The sequence below is a fragment of the Mustela nigripes genome, chromosome 13, assembly GCF_022355385.1.
Source record: "Mustela nigripes isolate SB6536 chromosome 13, MUSNIG.SB6536, whole genome shotgun sequence".
NCBI lineage: Eukaryota > Metazoa > Chordata > Mammalia > Carnivora > Mustelidae > Mustela > Mustela nigripes.
Window position 1 is genome coordinate 719,007 of NC_081569.1, and position 19,113 is coordinate 738,119.

Genomic DNA, 19,113 nt, shown 5'->3' on the forward strand with positions numbered 1-19,113 from the left:
GCCCCAGGCCCGGGACGGCCCCGCGGCCGGCGCCCCGCCCGCCTCGGCCTGAGGGCACGGGGGGCGCCCGCGGTGGGGGGCGGCCGCCTGGCGGGCGTGGGGGCGCCTGGCGGGGCCCCGCGCGGGGGGAGCGCGCCGCTGCGAAATGGCCGCTGCGAGGCCGCCGCGCCATCATGGCCGCCGGCGTTCGCGCGCGCAGCGCCCCCTCCCGGCGGCCGCGCGGGGCTTTGTGCGGCGGCGGCGGCGGCGGCGGCGGCGGCGGGCGGGGGGTCGCGGGCGGAGCGTGCAGCCGAGCGGGCCGCCCGTCGCCGAGTGTCGGCCTTCCCGTGGAGCGAGCGGCGGCGCCGGGGGGCCGGGGGCCGGGACGCGCGGCGCCCTCGCTCCCACCTGGACGGCCCGCCGACGCCCCCGTGGTCCGCCCGACGGCGCGGGCGGTGCGCACGGTTCGGGCCGGGGGGCTCGGAAGGACACACGAAACGGACTATTTCGGGTACGACCCCCCCTCCAAGCCCCGCGCGCGCTCTCGTGGTCCCGCGCCGCGGTGTGGGTCCCGCTCCCGGTGACCCCGGAGTCGCGGCGGCGGTGGGATTGGCTCGGGTGGACCGACAGGTGCGGCGCCCCCACCCCAGGGGCATGACGTCATCGCCCGCGTGTCCACACCGCGGTCTCGGCGTCGGCCCCGTCGCTGACCCGTGTGCTCCGGGCTCGCCAGCCTGTCGGGGGCCGCGGCGCGGACGGCCGGGTCCGGAGCAGTCCCAGAGGGCTTCCTGGAGGAAGCGCTTTAGTCGTCAACCAAAGGGGTGATGGGGACAGAGTAGGGGGCGACGGCGGAGGGCCCGCGTGCCGCGGGAGACGGTACTGCGCGGGCCGGGCGGCGCTGGCGTTGGCGCTCGGCCGCTCCAGCGGTGTGTCCGCGGCCAGGCTTGGAGCGCGGTGCCTGCCAGGACGCGGGCAGGGGGCCTTGGACGCCGCGCAACGTCTTTGCTTCTGGGATGGTGGCCGCGTGGTCGGACGCTCTCTTTCCCGGTTCCGGGGGACTGCGGTGACGGCTCCGATGCGAGGTGTGCGAGGGCCGCCGGTGTGCGTGCGGCCGCATCCTCGCCTGGAAGTTCTGTGCCGGCGGGGAGTGACCGGCCGGCTGCCCGCGGTCAGGGGCTGGCCAGCTGGTGCTAGCCCCGACCAGTGGGAGCAGGGGGCGTTGGAACCTCGGTGGCCCTGCCTGGGAGAGCCTGGACAGAGTACCTTGACCTTGGTCTTGGGAGCGGAGCAGGTCTTTCCAGGGCGCATCTGACCCCATGCTCCGCTCTCCTGCCCCCTTACCGGTCTGTCCCCTTTTACCCAGCACGGGCTGTGGGAGTGGGTTCTCCTGGCTGACTGGCCGCCTGCTCGCTGTGCGTCTGTCAGGAGGAGCGGGTCTGGTAGCTAGGACGGGGGTCACAAGGGCCTTGGCCTCCTTGCCCTTGTCTTTGGCAGAAGGCCGTTTTCAGGGGGTCTTTAGTATTCGTTTTTAAGCAGGCTCCATGTTCAGCGTGGAGCCCACGGGGGTCTCAATCTCCTGACGCTGAAGTCATGAGCTGAGCTGAGATCAAGAGCTGGGCGCTTGACCAGCCGGCCCCCCCCGGGTGCCCTTCACGAGTGTCTGAACTGCAGCTGGGCGGGGAGGTTAGGGGACGGAGTCCTGCTCTCTGGTGCTGCTGTTGGCGCTGCACCTTGTCTGTATCCCAGGGTCTCGTCCTTGCCCGTGGTGTCCAGGGGTGGCTCCAGCCAGACGCTCTCCTGAGCTCTGGACTTGGTCCCCAGCTGCTTACTAGAGCTCCGTTTTGGACGGGCTGCAGCCTTGTCATGCAGTCCGAAAGGGGTCTGAGCCGCCTCCCTCCATTTCCTGTTCTGGTTAGTGCCCGCACCAGCCTGGACATCAGTTTAAACCTGCTGTTTTTGCTTGCCTGTCCCTCCTCCTCAACTGCTTTTGGTTTAGACCCAATTCTCTCCTCAGCACGGAGTCTGCGGAGAGGTCCTTGATGGGTCTTCCTGCCTGGGGTCTCCACGGGAGGCTCTGCACGGGCCCAGCAGCCTCCGGTGGGGTCTTCAGAGGGGACCACTGCACAAGAGTGACATGGAGAGGGTTGATGAGCGTTCCTGGGTGCTCGTGGGAAAGCTGGAGCAGCTGCAGTTTTAAAAACTCCAAGAGACTGTTGGGCAGATTTGGGAATCCTTCTGACAGGGTCCGGTCCCGACTTCATGATGCGACACATAGGCACTGGGTGATCGGTGTAACTCTGATTTCTACTTGCTGCATGTGGTCTGTGCCCCAGTGGTAGTGTTGGCTTGTCAGGTCTCTGTGCTTTTGCACCAGCTGTTTCTGTGGCAGCTCCTCACTCACTCCTGTTGCGCGGGAAGATCAAAGGACATCCGGTGGGGAGTGCAGAATGTTGCTCTCCACGGACAGAACCCCTGTTCTGACGGTGCCCCGTAGGTATGTGAGAGCCTGAGTATCCTATGTCGAAAGTGAATATACTGATCTGCTTTAGAGTAACTTATGTTGAAGGTTTGTAAGTTGCCAGTTTATTTATGTAAAAAGGTTTTTTTTATTCTTTTTTTTTTAAAGATTTTATTTATTATTTGTTGAGAGAGAGCGCGTTTGCGCACAAGCAGGCAGAGGTGCAACAGAGGCAGAGAGAGAGAAGCAGGCTCCCTGCTGAGCAGAGAGCCTGATGCCCCCGGGATCATGACCTGAGCCGAAGGCAGAGGCTTAACCCACTGAGCCACCCAAGGCGCCCCTAAAGGTTTTTGTTTTTTTTAAGATTTTAAAAATTTGACAGAGTGAGAGAGAGAACTACAAGCAGGGGGAGTGGGAGAGGGAGAAGCAGGCTTCCTGCTGAGCAGGGAGCCCCATGTGGGGCTGGATCCCAGGACCCCGGGATCCTGACCTGAGCCACCCAGGTGCCCCAGCTGTCAGTTTTTTAAAAAAGTAACAGTAATATTTTAAAATGGTGAAAACTTTATTGCCCTGTGGTTTCTTAAGGGTTGAGCTAGGGGCATCTGGGTGGCTCAGTGGGCTAAGCATCTGTTTTTGGCTCAGGTCATGATCTAAGGTTTCTGGAATCAGCCCCTGTCAGGCTCCTCGCTCATTATTCAGCAGGGAGTCTGCTGCTTCCTCTCCCTCCCTCGAGTTCTCTTAAATAAATAAACAAAATCTTAAAAAAAAAGGGGGGGGGGACACCTGGGTGGCTCAGTGGATGAAGCCTCTGCTTTCGTCGGGCTCTCTGCTCAGCAGGGAGCCTGCTTCCTCCTCTCTCTCTGCCTGCCTCTCTGCCTACTTGTGATCTCTCTCTGTCAAATAAATAAATAAAATCTTAAAAAAAAACCCCAAAAACCAAACTCAAACTCTGCCGAAAGGTAGATATTACAGAATTTTATGGGCTTAGCCAGGAGATAGATGATTTGATGATCTAAGACGATTGACATTCCCGTCGTTTTTTGCTCTTTACAGTGCGTGCTAAGGTCTTGTTTCGTGGGGCACGGCTGAGGTGGGAGCTGAAGCGTTAATCTGTACACGGCCGTGCTCCCGGTTTGTGAGCAGTACGTGCGAGTGCGGGTGTGACGGCTCTCACGTGTGACCCTTAGCTACGAAGAGAAATTACAATTAACTCAGCATGTTTTTCTTCACTTTTCCAGGTGAGCGAGTGCTGTGCTTTCACGGGCCTCTTCTTTATGAAGCAAAGGTATGACGCCGTTTTCCTTTGAGAAGTCGGCTGAGCTGACCGATGACATGACTCTAGCCTCAGGTTGCAGGGCTTGGTGGGAAGACAGGCAGTGGCCGTTTTCACGGATGAGTAGTCCCTAGAGTCTGGCATCTTCTCTCGCTCGCTGAGTGGGTCAGACGCGGCACAGCCGCCTTGCCCCTTGCCTTGCGACCCGCTGAAGGCCCAGCTGCTGAAGGAGCGTTTGAGGGGAAAGGTAGAAGACTGGTTCTTTGTGGGAGCGAGTTGCATTGTGTACTTAGTGACTGGTGAGAAAGGGCTGCCGCGGTCGGCTTTGGGTGGAAGTGTGGAACGCGGAGTGAGCCTGAGCTGGTTGCCTGTGCCAAGCTCAGTGTAGACGTTCCGCGTGTGAAGACGCCTGCCTTCCTGGTGGGGGTGTCTGTCAGAGTGTGAATCCCAGGGGTTTCCTTTCCTCTATGCTGGTGCTGCGCTCCTCTTGTCGAACCCGGTTTCACACTCCCCTGGAGGCAAACGAGAGGAGACCTTCCCCAGTGAAAAGTGTTGCTAGTGTTCCATTCCGGTAACTTCTAGCGCACGTACGTCGGGTGTGAGGGTAGTCAATGCTTGTAGTTTTCAAGCTCGGTGTACAGAATGTGCCGCGTTCAGTGCGGTTTCTGTGGCATTCGTGGTGAGCATCTGTGTGTGTGAAAGTGGTCCCAACAGTCGCAAAGGGCCCTTGTGACCGGGTAATAGCCACGTGCACTGTTTTTCCTCTGTTTCGAATACATAGATTCGATGTGTGTTCTTAAAGTTCTGAAATGGCTGAATTGGGTTTATGGAGAATCTGGTAACTTTATGTGCGTGAACATCTCCGTGATGTCATACTAACAGTTTGTAAGTACCTTGTGAGCTCTGCTGGTCATTTCTGTCCCTGAATATCCCGTTTGTTGTGTCAACTCCCCTGACCCAGCCAGTCCCTCTGGCAGCAGAAACTCCAGTAAACAGTGTTTAAATAGCTGTTGGACTAGCTTAACTGTCCCGGTTCTCCTGGTTTGCCCAAGATAGAGACTTCCATCCCCAGCGGGTAGTGATCGCTCGTCAGGGTTAGTAACTTCTCTGTCATGCATGCTGGTGGCCCGGCGCTTTTAAGAAGAACATGTCACTTTGCTGGTTGCTAATACTCTGCAGTGAAACAGTTCGTTGTCTCCCATAAGTTAATGACACCTGGAACAATATGGTATACCTGACGTCCTTGAGCTGGATGTTTTGGACTCGTGGGACGCTTCTGACTGGCGTACGTGGATAAAGTGCAGACACGGCTTTTGTGAGCTGTTCTTGGAGAGCGAATCGAGCCACTGATGTGAGGGTCAGGGTGGCCTCTTCTGCGTTGCTGGACCTGCTCCGGCAGCTGGTGGTTGTGAGGTAGTTGTATGACTCGTCTGTGAATGAGAAGCTCCAACACTGGTCGTGACCGACACATCGTGTCCTCATTTTTGGCCACAGAGTTCGAGTGGAGTGTCTGAAAGATTGCATAACCCGAAAAGCGTACCAGATGGTCATCTTCTTTCTCAAAAACTATTTCTGAGTGAATTCTTTCTTTTTTATTTCAGTGTGTAAAGGTTGCCATAAAGGACAAACAAGTGAAATACTTTATACATTACAGTGGTTGGAATAAAAAGTGAGTATTAGCATTAGACCTTTAAAAGCAATGTTTTATTTCTAACAAGGTAGCCTGTGTCATGTGTGTCACGAACCCAAGCCTCTTAATTCTCGTATGGTTTTAGCGTAACCTGTGTTTGTGTAGGATGAAGACAGTAATAGATTTTAGGCTGCAGAGCCATTTTATTTTAAGTTCTTTGGATTATTTCTCGTGCTGTAGTATAATGTCTAGTAATAGTCAACCAACTACTTTTTTTTCCTGGTTTTGGTACATTTTAGGACAGTTCGTGTTTTTTCCTTCGCATAAACTCAGTTACTAATTGCAAACAGTTACACTCCGAGCTGGTTGGATTTTTTGCCTAAAAAGGAAAAAGGATAAGGTTGATTGATGAGGAAGTAATGACCAATCTATGTTCTGAACTTGGACAATGTAAGTGTTGGCAGAGAGGGATTTCACGTGTTCACTTTTTAGAATATGGTTTAATAAAGATACAAAAATTTAATTGCAGAGCCTAAGTTTTCACCGTGAAGAGTTAGACTTTCTTTTTTTTTTTTTTTTTAAATTTTTTTTTTTATTTATTTATCAGAGAGAGAGGGGGAGAGAGTGAGCACAGGCAGACAGAATGGCAGGCAGAGGCAGAGGGAGAAGCAGGCTCCCTGCTGAGCAAGGAGCCCGATGTGGGACTCGATCCCAGGACGCTGGGATCATGACCTGAGCCGAAGGCAGCTGCTTAACCAACTGAGCCACCCAGGCGTCCCGACTTTCTTTTTTAAGGAGTGGTGTACGGATTCGCTACCAGGAGCGGACAGTAGACTGAACGTGTTCTAGAATATCTAGCCAGCGGCGCTTTCTTTTCCAGCGATGACTCTTTCTCCTGGGGACCCACAAATAATCACATCTAATAATTTACTCATTTTTGGTTTTCAACATTGAAGTCTGTAATTTTTACTATCAGAGACTTTAAATTACTTTAATTGGTGGTGTTTTGTCCTTCAAAGATTGCCAGAAGGTAGTTCTTCTGGGGTTATTTTCTATCAACTTTGAAGGTTTTGTATCACGTCGCTGTGTCCTGGTGCCTGGTCCCCATGTGAGCAAGCCGTCGGATGCCGTGAGCACTCGGGTGCTGTGGAAGGAGCTTCTCTCTGACTCTCACTGGCCCTGTGACTTTGGTCTTGTTTAGGTGACCCAGCCCAGTTTTATTTCTTAGAAAAATTTTTCACAGAATGCTTTTAGCCAAGAAGAAATACCAGGCTCTTCACTTTTCTTCCATTAGTACAGTGGTAGAAAGGTGGAAATCTAAAATGTGTGAAAGCCTGTTCCTTGTGATTTTTCCCCCCACTTAGAAATCAAGCTAATAATAATGACAGATAGGATTATAAATAATAAATTGGGAAAACCATGGAGAAAATTACCCTTCTGTTTTGTAGAAGTAAACTGGTTTTATAAAAAAAAAATTTTTTTTTATTTTTTAGTTTTTTAAGAGATTTTAACTGAGAGGGAACATAAACGGTGCGGGGGGGGAGTGGGAGAGGGAGAAGCAGGCTTCCTGTTGAGCAGGACTCTGGGATCATGACCTGAGCCGAAGGCAGACGCTTAATGACTGAGCCACCCAGGCGCCCCGTAAACTATGATTTTAAGTGTGATTCCTAATATCTGAATTATTTCTAATATGCAGGAAAGTTCATCATATGGCTCCTGATGTGTATTGTAGCTTTCCCTATTGAGAAAATATTGAAACTGTGCTTCAGTCGTGCAGTAGATTGATGATACAGGGGGGCGCTCTGTCAGTGTCGGGTACAGCTGAGAGCGTTACAGTCCAGGAAGATTCTCTGTCCTCTCCACACAGTAGAAGATCTCATTTGTGCCTGTCGTATGGGAAAGTTAAACTCTATCCAGAAAATCAAAGAAAAACCGCAAATTCATGGCACAGATTTGCTCCCTTACCTATTTACACTTGTAAATAATTGTTTTAAGATTTCTCCTGAATGGCTGTGAACACACAGGTTTTGTGCTTTAACTCTTTTTTATGTATAATATTTTGTGTAAAATTACAGGTAGATTTGTATAGTTTAAAGACTTGGATTTTGAGTGGGATTTGTAGTTTATAAGAAATTTTGAAAGTGCCAAGTGCTTGTATTTCCTGATTCTGCGGTTTTAAGATAATGTTTTTTCCTTTGATAGAATTCAGTAACACAAGTAAATGATAGAACGTATATATATATATTTATTTATTTTAAAGATTTTATTTATTTATTTGACAGAGATCACAAGTAGGCAGAGAGAGAGGAGGAAGCAGGCTCCCCTCTGAGCAGAGAGCCCTATGTGGGGCTCGATCCCAGGACTCTGAGATCATGACCTGAGCTGAAGGCAGAGGCTTTAACCCACTGAGCCACCCAGGCTCCCCCGTGTAGATTTATTTTCAGCTAATTTTTATATACTGATTCCTTGGAAGAAGAACTTAAAAATGGCACTAAACATTAGAGATCTCTAATGTCTCTTAGGTGTATTGAGGATATTAATGAACAAAGGTGTATTTTTTGTAGGTGATTTGGAATATAAGTCAGAATGCATAATTGTGGAAAATCTGATCTTAGTATTTAGAGAAGCCTTTAAATAAACCCATTTTGAAATGGGGAAGAGTTATGCAAATGCCCAACAAGTGTGTTATGTTTCTACTTAGTACTGTGTGAGTAATGCCACAGGTCACTGGAATTGTGGGAATTAGTGACAAGCTACCGTTAGAAAATTCTCAACTGTGCCTTAGGAAAATTTTGAACGTCTGGCCTTCAGTTATTGCCCTAGTAGTGGTGTTCCTCAGAGCAAAAGGTATTTCACTTCCTGTGGTTCAGCAAGGGTTTTAAAGTAAATACTGTGCCCAGTTTGGGGCTTGAACTCAGGACCTGGAGAGCAGGAGTTGCACGCTCTGCTGACGGAGCCAGCCAGGCTCCCCTTGATTTGGTTTTTAGATCGAAGTGTTTATTTAGATCTGGTTGGATAGGAGTGGGGAGGGATTTTTCGTGGTCCAAAATGGGACTTTGTGGTGAAGAAAGATTGACAGCTCCCCTGGATTTAGAGAGCGTGGAACTAGATAAAAGTAGATGTGTAAGTAAAAGTAAGATTCTCATTTTGAAAATGGTTTGTCAAATACCTTATCTTCAGGAAGTCATGCAGCAGAAACCCAGTCTCCAGATTGGAGTTTTTTAAACTTTAGTAACTATATACATAGTTTCAGAAGCACAATATATTATAGAAATAACATATTTCTAAATTTTCAAAGACCTTATTGGAACTTGTTGACACAGACATTTAAATATTCCATTTGTAAATAAATCTTAATAAAGCTTAAGCTAAATTCTGCACCTAGTTACTGAGATTACTTTGTACTGTGCTGTCTGTATCAGAAGTGCTGGGAGGCCCAGGCGCTCTGAGAAAGCTTTGAAGACACGTGAGGATATTGTAGCCCTTTTTCCTGTTCCTGAAGGAGCTCCCTCAGTACACCACCCCCTCCTGACCTCTAGGTAAATGCATGTTTTAAAGTTTTCTCTAGGAAATCATGTTGAGGATTGCGCTTTAATTACTTATTCTCCTTTGGCTATCTTATGTAAGAGGTCAGAGTGGGGAATCATTCAATAAAAGATTTTGCTTTGAAATATATTGAATTGTGTCACTAAAGGAGCTCCCTCGGCAGGAGGAAAGAATCACTTTGCATGAATAGTTCAGCGTTCCCTACGAAATACCTTGTTTCTGATTTCCCCTTTGGAGAAAAACTGCATCAGAAATCTTGAAGGAGCTTTACTAAGTGCCAGAATGCTAAAGCAACTAGATTTTTTTTTTCTTTCAAAGATTGTATTTATTTATTTGACAGAGAAAGATCACAAGTAGGCAGAGAGGCAGGCAGGGAGGTGGGGTGGGGTGGGGTGGGGTAGGGTAGGGGATGCGGGAGGGAGGCAGGCTCCCTGCTGAGCAGAGCCAGATGCTGGGCTTGATCCCAGGACCCCGGGAACCCACTGAGCCACCCTGGTGCCCCTAGATTTTTTTTTTTCTTTTTTAAGATTTTATTTATTTGAAAGGGATCACAAGCAGGGGTAGCAGGCAGAGGGAGAGGGAGAAGAGTCCCCCACCGATGCGGGACTCAATCCCAGGTCCCCGGGGTCATGACCTGAGCCTCAGGTAGATGCTTCACTGACTGAATCACCCAGATGCCCACAACTAGATACTTTTAAAGAGTGGTTGGTTCTCCCTTTTGATGTTTAAAGCGATCTTTCTGATTAGGTCTTGGAAGTTAGTGCCTGCATTTGTGAGTGAAGGTTGAGGACAGTGTAGTCTGAGAAACCGTCGGGTGATGGTTTGATCTGCGGACTTAGCGCAGCTGGTCCGGATGGTGTTTGAGTGTGCTAGACCTGATCGTGTTCCTGACCAGCCTTGAGTGTGTCTCACGTGTCAGACTCCTGTTTTACACGTACTGTTTTAATTTTTATAACTGTTCCATAAAGGTAGGTACAGTTACACCCATTTTACAGGTGATGAAAGGAATGCATAGCTAGTTTTGTAACATTGCTGTTATGTTCCATATTATTAGCTTTTGACGGACTCTTTTTCCCTTTTCTGGGAGTTAAAATTCTTCAGGATCTCTTTACTCGGTAAGGGTAGTTGCTTAGGGACTTTGCTGTTAAGTGCCATGCTCCTAAGTCATTTGAAGAAGGATTTGAATAATGTGTTTTTGTAATTAATGTGGCAGCTACGATTTGGAATGCAGCTTATGAGGGTATGAAATGTTTCCTTCCTTTACAGAACAGATACTCATTTGAGAATGGATTTGTAGTCTTAGTAAATTAAATGTCGTCAGAGAAATCCAAAGTCTTACCTCTTGGATCTCTAAAGAGTAATTGGTGGACAAAGTCTGAATAGTGATAAAAATAACTTTGAATGATAATTTCACTTTTGTCTATTTCAGTTGGGATGAATGGGTTCCAGAAAGCAGAGTGCTCAAATACGTGGATACCAATCTGCAGAAACAGCGGGAACTCCAAAAAGCCAACCAGTAAGTTTGTTTTGTAGCGTGAGAATGAGGAGAAATGTCTGTAAGTTAATTTTGGAAAATGGAATGAATAGTAGAAATTATGTTGGCCTCTTGCCTACAAAATGATTCTTGGTACCTGTCAGCTGCTGTGTTGGGGCTTTAAACTTTAGGCTGTCAGAAGCCTTTCCTAGAAAAAGGAAGTAGATACCCGTCATTTCTTGAGTCTGTCTATAGTGGTCGATAGAAAACAGCAGGGTGTTGTTGGGAATTCCTGTGGTTGCAAACTCATGTGATCTTGGGCTCTTGGGCTCTGTGGGAGTTACACTTGGGAAGGGGACGTGGGACCTCAGTTGGCATATAAATTTCAAATGGAATCGAGCTGGGACAATTTATTTTTCCACATAAGTACTCATTTAATGACAACTGTTGAAATTATTTTTGAAGGGAGCAGTATGCAGAGGGGAAGATGAGAGGGGCTGCCCCGGGAAAGAAGACGTCTGGTCTGCAACAGAAGAATGTTGAAGTGTAAGAAGCTCTGTCTTTGTTTCAATTTTGCATATAATTCTACAAGTAAAATTCAAACTCAGTACTTACCATGTGTTAGGATTTATCGAAAATGGAAACTAGAACATTTTAACTTGAAAACGCCAGGAATATGCTGGATGAATCTCATTTGAGACATAGAAGATATGAAGTTACCTTTTTATTTTTTTTTTTTTTAAGATTTTATTTATTTATTTGACAGACAGAGATCACAAGTAGGCAGAGAGGCAGGCAGAGAGAGAGGGAAGCAGGCTCCCTGCCGAGCCGAGAGCCTGATGCGGCCTCGATCCCAGGACGCCGGGATCATGACCTGAGCTGAAGGCCCAACCCACTCAGCCACCAAGGCACCCCCAGTTACTCTTTAAATTGAATTTAACAGCTGTTTTTCTGACTATATACTACATAGTCATGGGTTAGAGAAAGGACCACAGACAACACCAGCAGCTTGCTGTAGGAAATGGGCTGCATAGTGGGAGAAACTGGCTTGTTTAATTAACGTAAGCAAGAAGGTTGAAGCAAGAATGTCTGTGAGTCTTTACTGCTGTGATTCAGTGAAGTGTAGTTTATAGATTTCAGAGTTAGGGTCAGTTGTCAGTGTTTTTTCTTTAATTCTGTGGCATAGAACGCGTGGGTAAGGAGTGAGCATGTCAGGGCTCTCGGTTTCTTCTGGTCCCTCCCTGTTCTTGAGACGTAGCAGTAAAAGTTCATGGTTTAATCTGACCCAGAAGTGCTGTCCCAACAAGTACTTGTGTTCCAGAAATTAAACTTGGGGAGACAGGAAAAAAAACCCTGTACTTTTGGATGGCCAGACTTGTGCTAACACGTGAACATAAAGTGAATTTGAGTTGTTAAATGAACCCTGTGCTCTAAATTAGATCAGTAGAGTTAGTAATATTTATGAATGTTTTTTAAAGCGGAAGAGTCAGCCTCCTGTAGTGTTCTGGTTTGGTTCCTGGTTTCCTTGTACTCTATTATAAATAGTCACGTATGAAATTAAAATGAGTAATTTGCTGTTCGCTAGTTTGTAAATGGACAGGAGTTAAGTTGCAATTTGAGATGACCAAGAAGAAGGAGAGAAGCTTCGTTTTGTGCAGGGAAGAGCGGAGGAGGGAGTAGCCGGTTGAGAGGAGCACAGGGCGACAGGGGCCGGTGAGGGCGGTTTGTGCGTCCCGGAGGTGTCCGGTGCCTAGCTCACGGGGGTACTTGAACTTGCGGGACTGGGGGTAGAACAATGTTCTTAGAAACTACATAACATATGCAGTGGACTTGTAAATTAGTAATATCCTTGGAGTCTGCCCACGTGGCTTGGTTTACTTTTGTACTCTGTGGAGGGAGGTGTGCGTGTAGCCAGCCGTCAGGGAAAGTTGTCGTCTGACCAGGGAGCGGTTCACAGCCTGGTCTCACCCTCCAAGGCGGTATTTCTCTGTGAACTTAATCCTGGTCAAAGGGAACTTCTGCTAGCAGTAATCACTTTTTTTCTTTCTCTTTTCTCCCATTCTCCTTTTAGGAAAACCAAAAAGAACAAACAGAAAGGTAAGAAATATTAAATTTGGTAAAATTCATTATTTTATCTTTATAGCATTTGCTGTTTGAAATTAGTGTTAAATGTTAAAGTTTACAGAGTTTTCAGAGTAAGCGTGTTTGTTGATCATGTCAGAGCGGAGTCACAGCAGCATTCTCGAGTCCCTACATCCTAGTGTGGTCCTGGGGAACTAGAGACCCAGCTCTGATACTGTTTTTACATGGAGGAACCTGTGGCATGTTTAGTTTTGATGGAGAAGACAGTATTTTTTTTAATAAATGTAAGATACTGTGAAATGTTGCCTTACGCTAGATGTTCGGTAGAACTGTTTGTGAGCTGTTTGTGGTGGGACTGTGGTTCTCTGTGGCGGACCTGAGCAACTCCTGTGTGATGGGCAAGTGGGAGCCCTGGGGGTTCAGACTGTTTTCCTTGTGAGTTTCTCCTCTATTAAGCTGAAAATCCCCCCCCCCCAAACCTGTGCAGCCCCCGGGAATGGGGATGGCGGCAGCACCAGTGAGACCCCGCCGCCACCTCGCAAGAAGAGGGCCCGCGTGGACCCCACCGTGGAGAGCGTGAGTAGTGCCTTACCTTCGTAAGTCGCGTGTTAGTGTAGTACTTTGTGCAGTAAACAAGCAGAAATTGAGTTTTCATGAGTTTAGAATTTCTGAGTGATAAAATCATTCCTGATTTCCAAAGTTATGAATTTGGAAGTAGGGCTTGAATTTAATTTTGATGTAACATTTTTACATTTCTGACGTCGAGGTTAGGAAACGGGTGTACTTAGAGTGGCGCATTCTCAGAATAGACACCTTCATGGTGGTTATTAAAGACTTCATTAGGAGTCAGTTTGTTTAATTTTATGTATTAAGTTCAAGGTGGTCATACTTGGAACAGTCCTTGGATATCGACAATAGATGGGAAATACTTGTGAAGGTAAATGGCGTGTAATAGAAATACAGAAGTACCATGCGAGAGCGCGCCGAGTGCTTGCAGAAGAGAGTGCGCTGACGAGGTGCTGCCTCGGTACGGAAAGGCACCGAGTAGACCCAGTTACCTGTGAGGGCGAGATGCTTTCCTCCCAGCGGCTTAGCGGTCGGGGTTTTCATTTAAGAATTTCTGAACGGCGGCTCTGCAGTCCGTCTGGGTACTTTAGTGGTGCCTCTAAAGGTGGAGAAAAGCCCTGAATTGTAGTTTGTGTCCATGGGAAAAAGTAGGTTTTTAATGCCGTTCCCTTTTCTGTCCAGGAGGAAACCTTCATGAACAGAGTTGAAGTGAAAGTGAAGATTCCCGAGGAGCTAAAACCGTGGCTTGTCGATGACTGGGACCTAATTACCCGACAAAAACAGGTACCTTGAAAGCGACTCAGATTGTCCTCAGATGTTCTTCACAGTGTGGAAAACAGTTTTGAGAAAAAATTGTACAGACTTGACTGTTGAAGGCCTCCTGCAAGGTGTTCGTGGCTCCCTTCAGTTTAAGGAAGCTGACTCTTCTCCAGCTCCAGGTCTGAGGACGAGCGCGTACAGGTGTGACCTCGACAACTGCTCTCAGCCATCAGATCCAGAACGAGGAGCCACGTTCTTAGATGGCGTAGGCAGGGATGGGGGGGCGAGAAGTGTGACTGCTTGGGGCTCAGGCCTAGACAACAGCAGATGGACCTGATTTGGTTCTTGAGCTGAACTGCTGGATTCAAACCTTGGCCTCACCAGTTACTTAGCTCAGACGGGTTCCTCAGCCCTTTTGTGCTGTGTGTCCCACCTCCCACGACTGACGGGATGAGGATGAAAAGCGATTTCGCGTGTGCTTCGAGCAGGGTCTGGTGCGTGACCCACATAGAGTAAACCATGTCAGTGCCAGGGAGCCGCGGTTCTGCGTTTCTCTGTGGCACATTCCATGGACTGAATGGCAGGAAGGTGTGTCTGGCACGTGACTAGCCTTTAGAGCCGTGACAGCTAGTACAGCAGCCGCTAGTCCCGCTTGGCTACGTACTTGAAATGACTAAAACAAGATTTTTATTAGTTCTGCAGCCACATTAGCCCATGTTGTAAGTGCTGAACAGTGCTATTTCCTATTTCATAACTGTTAGGTGGTCTTGTGTTGCATCAAAGCTTTTCAGTGTAATTAAAAAAAAAAATACTGTGTTATTTAAGTGTGGTTTTGTTTTTGTAGCTCTTTTATCTTCCTGCCAAGAAGAATGTGGATTCTATTCTAGAGGATTATGCGAATTACAAGAAATCTCGAGGAAACACAGATAATAAGTAAGAATACATAAATTTTTTAAGTATACACAGAGATATTTTTCTTTTAAGTATTTTTATTTCCAAATAAATCCTTTGAAATGGCCACTTATTCTTAAAAACAATGCCATCAGAAACCAGCAAAGTAGCATTTCATTGCTTCGACGTGGAGTTTGCTGGGCAAATGCTTTCTTTCTGGGCCAGACAGTAAATGTTTCAGGTAAAAATATGTGCCCATTATGTACGAGCACACACATAACCATGTAAAATACAGTTGCTTGCGAATGTTTTTTAAAAACTGTTCTTAGCTCGAGGGCTGTAGTTTGCTTACCACTGGTTTTATTTTTGGAATTGATTTTTCTTGTTCTTTTGTTTAAATCCCTTTAAAAAATTTTGTTAGTTAAAAGTTCATTGCCGTTCTAGTCCCTTGCTCTTAATGCTGGTTGAATTAATCCCCATTTTTCAGTTCTTTTCAGTGACTTTTTAAATTTTTTTTTGGAAGATTTTATCTATTTATTTGACAGAGGTCACAAGTAGGCTGGGGGGTGGGTGGGTGGGAAGCAGGCTCCCTGCTGAGCAGAGAGCCCGGCGCAGGCCTTGATCCCAGGACCCTGAGGCGAAGGCAGAGGCTTTAACCCACTGAGCCACACAGGCGCCCCTAAGTGATCCGTTTTGAAAGTAAATATTTTTGTCTTTGTGTCAGGGAGTATGCTGTTAATGAGGTTGTGGCCGGGATAAAGGAGTACTTTAACGTGATGTTGGGCACTCAGCTCCTGTACAAATTTGAGAGGCCACAGTATGCCGAGATCCTTGCCGACCACCCGGACGCGCCCATGTCCCAGGTGTACGGGGCACCGCATCTACTGAGATTATTTGGTAAGGTCCTGTTGAGGAAAAAAATTTACTTTTTATACATTGGTTTTTTATTTTTTTATCTTTTTTTTCTAAAGATTTTATCTGAGAGTAACAAGTGGTGGGGAGGGGCGGAAGGAAGAGAACTCGAGGGAGAAGCAGACCCCCCGCTGAGCAAAGAGCCCGGTGCAGGGCTCGGTCCCAGGACCCTGGGATCAAGACCTGAGCTGAAGGCAGAGGCTTAACCCAGTGAGCCACCCAGGCGCCCCTGTCCTTGGGGTTTTTAATATTTTTTGTCTTTTGTAATTGACATTAAAGGGTACCAGAAAATGACCCGAACATTCCATTTCAGTCGAACTTTTTATCTAAAATGTTACCAAATTTGTTTAAAAGTGAAGAGTTTCTAAAATCATGTATTTTAAAGGAATCGTGATTGCATTTGTTGCCCCACATAATAAAACGGTGCTTCTAGTGCTGTCTCTGGTGTAACCTTGACTCCATTATCTTGTTTACTCAGTGCGGATTGGAGCGATGCTGGCCTATACTCCTCTGGATGAAAAGAGCCTTGCATTGTTGCTAAATTATCTTCATGATTTCCTGAAGTAAGTGGAAGGGTCGGCTTGGAATTAAGAACATGAGTTAGCGCAGTGCACCGGCGATCCCTGGTCCGCCGGCCCCGTAGGCGGCACGAGCGAGAGCCGCGTGTGCAGCGCGGGCGTGGGGAGGAGAGTGCCGCGCGGCTGCCGCGGTGCCGGACCGGCGTCTGTCGGGGACAGCTGGCTCGAAGGCTTCTGGAAGGAGACAAATGGGATGCATGCTGAAGTCACAGGCCAGAATTCTACATGAATCGAAAGCATAAATTTTTTTTTTTTTTAAGATTTTATTTATTTATTTGACAGAGATCACAAGTAGGCAGAGAGGCAGGCAGAGAAAGAGAGAGAGAGAGAGAGAGGGAAGCAGGCTTCCTGCGGAGCAGAGAACCCCATGCGGGGCTCGATCCCAGGACCCTGAGATCATGACCCAAGCTGAAGGCAGCAGCCCAAACCACTGAGCCACCCAGGCGCCCCGAAAGCATAAATCTTTAATGGAAACTGTTAAGATAATGATGGAAAAAATGGTAATATTTTCATTATTTTTAGAGTGAGAAAGTTCTTTCTAAATACTCAAAACAATAGAGGAAATAAACATCTTGACTGTAAAAAGTTAAATCCCGTGATTAAAAGTAGTGACCCAGAAAGAAATAGTAACACGGAAGAGTTGTGATCACGGTGAGTAAAGCAGGGACGGGCGGCACAGTGGGCTCCCACAGCAGTGGCAGCTCAGTAGCCTACCGAAACTGTGTGCAGGGCTCCACGGTCAGGGGGTCTGTGTCGTGCTGGCTGAGATGAACCGGACTGCAGAACTGGGCAAGAGGGTGGTTCTGCTCCCGGCAGCTTTCCGGAGGGCATTTCAGCAGTGCCTGTGGAAGCTTCACACGTGCTTCCCTCGGGCCAGAGCTGACCCCGTAGGTATGTGAAAGTGCACCGACATTTGCCAAAGCACGCAGGTGTGAGACACACGTATACTGCAGCGCGTTCTCCACAGCCAGGTGCTGCTGAAGGCTGCAGCTCCAAGTATCCCAGTGGGGAAGCTGTCCACCTTGTGGCAGCTGAAAACAGCCACGCTGCAGGAGCAGTGGGGGTGTGAGTCCCCTCTTCGTGGAGAAGCATTTGTTCTCTGGGAAAGATCTAGAAAAGTGTGGATCCTACCAAATGGTGGATTCGTTCCTGGGCACCGTTCTGGGAGGAAAGGTTGCAGTGGTCGGTTTCTACTTTGTTTCTGTATTTGAATTTCCTTAGAGTGATAACCCCGTGTTTTCTAATCTCAAGACTGCTGCATGTGCCTGGAGAGGGACGTGGCGTTGGGAGTCCTCACCCTTCAGATGAGGAGGGTCCCCTCTGTCTGGACTTGCTGTGAATTCCTACAATGTCACGCCACCGACCCTTCAGTGCAGGGCCCGTTTTGGTTTTCATGGCAGTTGCAGTTTCTGAATCTGTATTTCATACAATGAGTGTCAGAGAGCTAAAGAAGACACTGCAGGTTCCTTTAGGGTGCAACATCTGTTTCCTAAACACAGCCCCAGCTCTCAGGGTGGTCTTGTGAAGACAGCTGTTCTTGACTGTTCCGAAATGCGATGACTTGGCTTTCTCATCCTCACGCCCCACTGTCTGGTGTGTGTGGCCCCGTGTATCTGAGTTGGGGTGGCAGGTGTTTTACCGCGAGGCTGCGTTTATTTTAGTCTCTTTTCAGAGAAACGGTTCGGTGCGGCGTCTGTGCCGTGATTTAGATCGAGGTGGGCTTCTCCTTCACTTTTGTAATGACTCCCGTTCTGTTTTTAGATACCTGGCAAAGAATTCGGCCGCCTTGTTTAGTGCCAGCGATTATGAAGTGGCGCCCCCCGAGTACCACCGGAAGGCCGTGTGAGGCCGGCGGCCCGCACTTCGTCTGGATCTCTGTAAACACAGTTTGTTTAGTCCTTCTCTTGTACAAATGATGTACTTTGAAAATGTTAGCGTACAACAGAGTTGATGTTTGTTTTCTGTTTGACCTTAAACAGAGAAAAATAAAAGGGGTTACAGCTCCTTTTTTCTTTTCTTTTCTTTTTTTTCATTTCAAAGTTGCTACCAGTGTATTCAGTGACGGACAACAGAGAGACATACTGTAGCCTGTTCTATTGCCTAGTCGACAAAGCTGCTTTGAATGCTGGTGGTTCTATTCCTTTGACACTACGCACTTTTATAATATGTGTTAATGCTCTATGACAAATGCTCTGATTCCTAGTGCCAAAGGTTCACTTCAGTGTATATAACGGAACACACTCATCCGTTTGTGCTTTTTTTTTTTAATGGTGCTTCAGGTAAGGAGCCCGTCCTGCAGGCCATCCATGTTGTTCTTAGGCATTTTACCTGCGCTCGGATTGTTGAAGAATGGTGGCTTGTTTCATGGTTTTTGTATTTGTGTCTAATGCACGTTTTAACATAATAGACGCAATGCATTGTGTAGCTACAGTTTTCTGGAAAAGTCAATCTTTTAGGAATTGTTTTTCAGATCTTCAATAAATTTTTTCTTTAAATTTCAAAGAGCAATGTGCTTGTGTGGATGCATTTTGAAACCTTTTCTTTTCGTGTCTAGACCGTGATCTTTCAGGCAGGTGTGTGATTTTCTTGTTTGTCCTTTATGGAAGGAGGTGGGTGTCTTCAGCATCAACCCCTAATCCTCTCATCCTTGGCAGCTGGCTCCCGAGTCGTGGCCGAGTACTTAAAGACCCACAGGGCTGTTTCTCTACTTTTTCTAGACGGTTCCTATACTGCTGTGACCCCTGATTGTCTAATTATTTTAACATGTTTACATCAACACAGTGCCTGAAATCCAGGGTTTTCCTTTTCTTTTTCCTTTTTTTTGAAGATTTTATTTATTTATTTGACAGACAGAGATCACAAGTAGGCACAGAGGCAGGCAGAGGGAGGAGGAAGAAGGCGGCTCCCTGCTGAGCAGAGAGCCCGATGTGGGGCTCGATCCCAGGACCCTGGGATCATGACATA

General features: G+C 47.7%; 1 protein-coding gene across 2 annotated transcripts in view; it reads left to right on the forward strand.

The window, feature by feature from the left end:
* The window catches only part of MORF4L1 (mortality factor 4 like 1), a 21,847-nt gene extending 3,196 nt beyond the window's left edge, over positions 1-18,651 (forward strand). The window contains exons 2-13 of one of the 2 annotated variants that reach the window (XM_059371393.1): positions 3,676-3,722; positions 5,312-5,379; positions 8,763-8,879; positions 10,316-10,402; positions 10,826-10,906; positions 12,432-12,457; positions 12,930-13,018; positions 13,691-13,792; positions 14,613-14,701; positions 15,384-15,556; positions 16,050-16,134; positions 17,911-18,651. In XM_059371393.1, the coding sequence (XP_059227376.1) occupies positions 3,676-3,722; positions 5,312-5,379; positions 8,763-8,879; positions 10,316-10,402; positions 10,826-10,906; positions 12,432-12,457; positions 12,930-13,018; positions 13,691-13,792; positions 14,613-14,701; positions 15,384-15,556; positions 16,050-16,134; positions 17,911-17,995 (1,049 nt within the window). In that variant the 3' untranslated portion in view covers positions 17,996-18,651. The remainder of the gene's footprint in view (positions 1-3,675; positions 3,723-5,311; positions 5,380-8,762; positions 8,880-10,315; positions 10,403-10,825; positions 10,907-12,431; positions 12,458-12,929; positions 13,019-13,690; positions 13,793-14,612; positions 14,702-15,383; positions 15,557-16,049; positions 16,135-17,910) is intronic. The other variant, XM_059371394.1, reaches the window with a different exon arrangement.
* Positions 18,652-19,113: the final 462 nt, after the last annotated feature.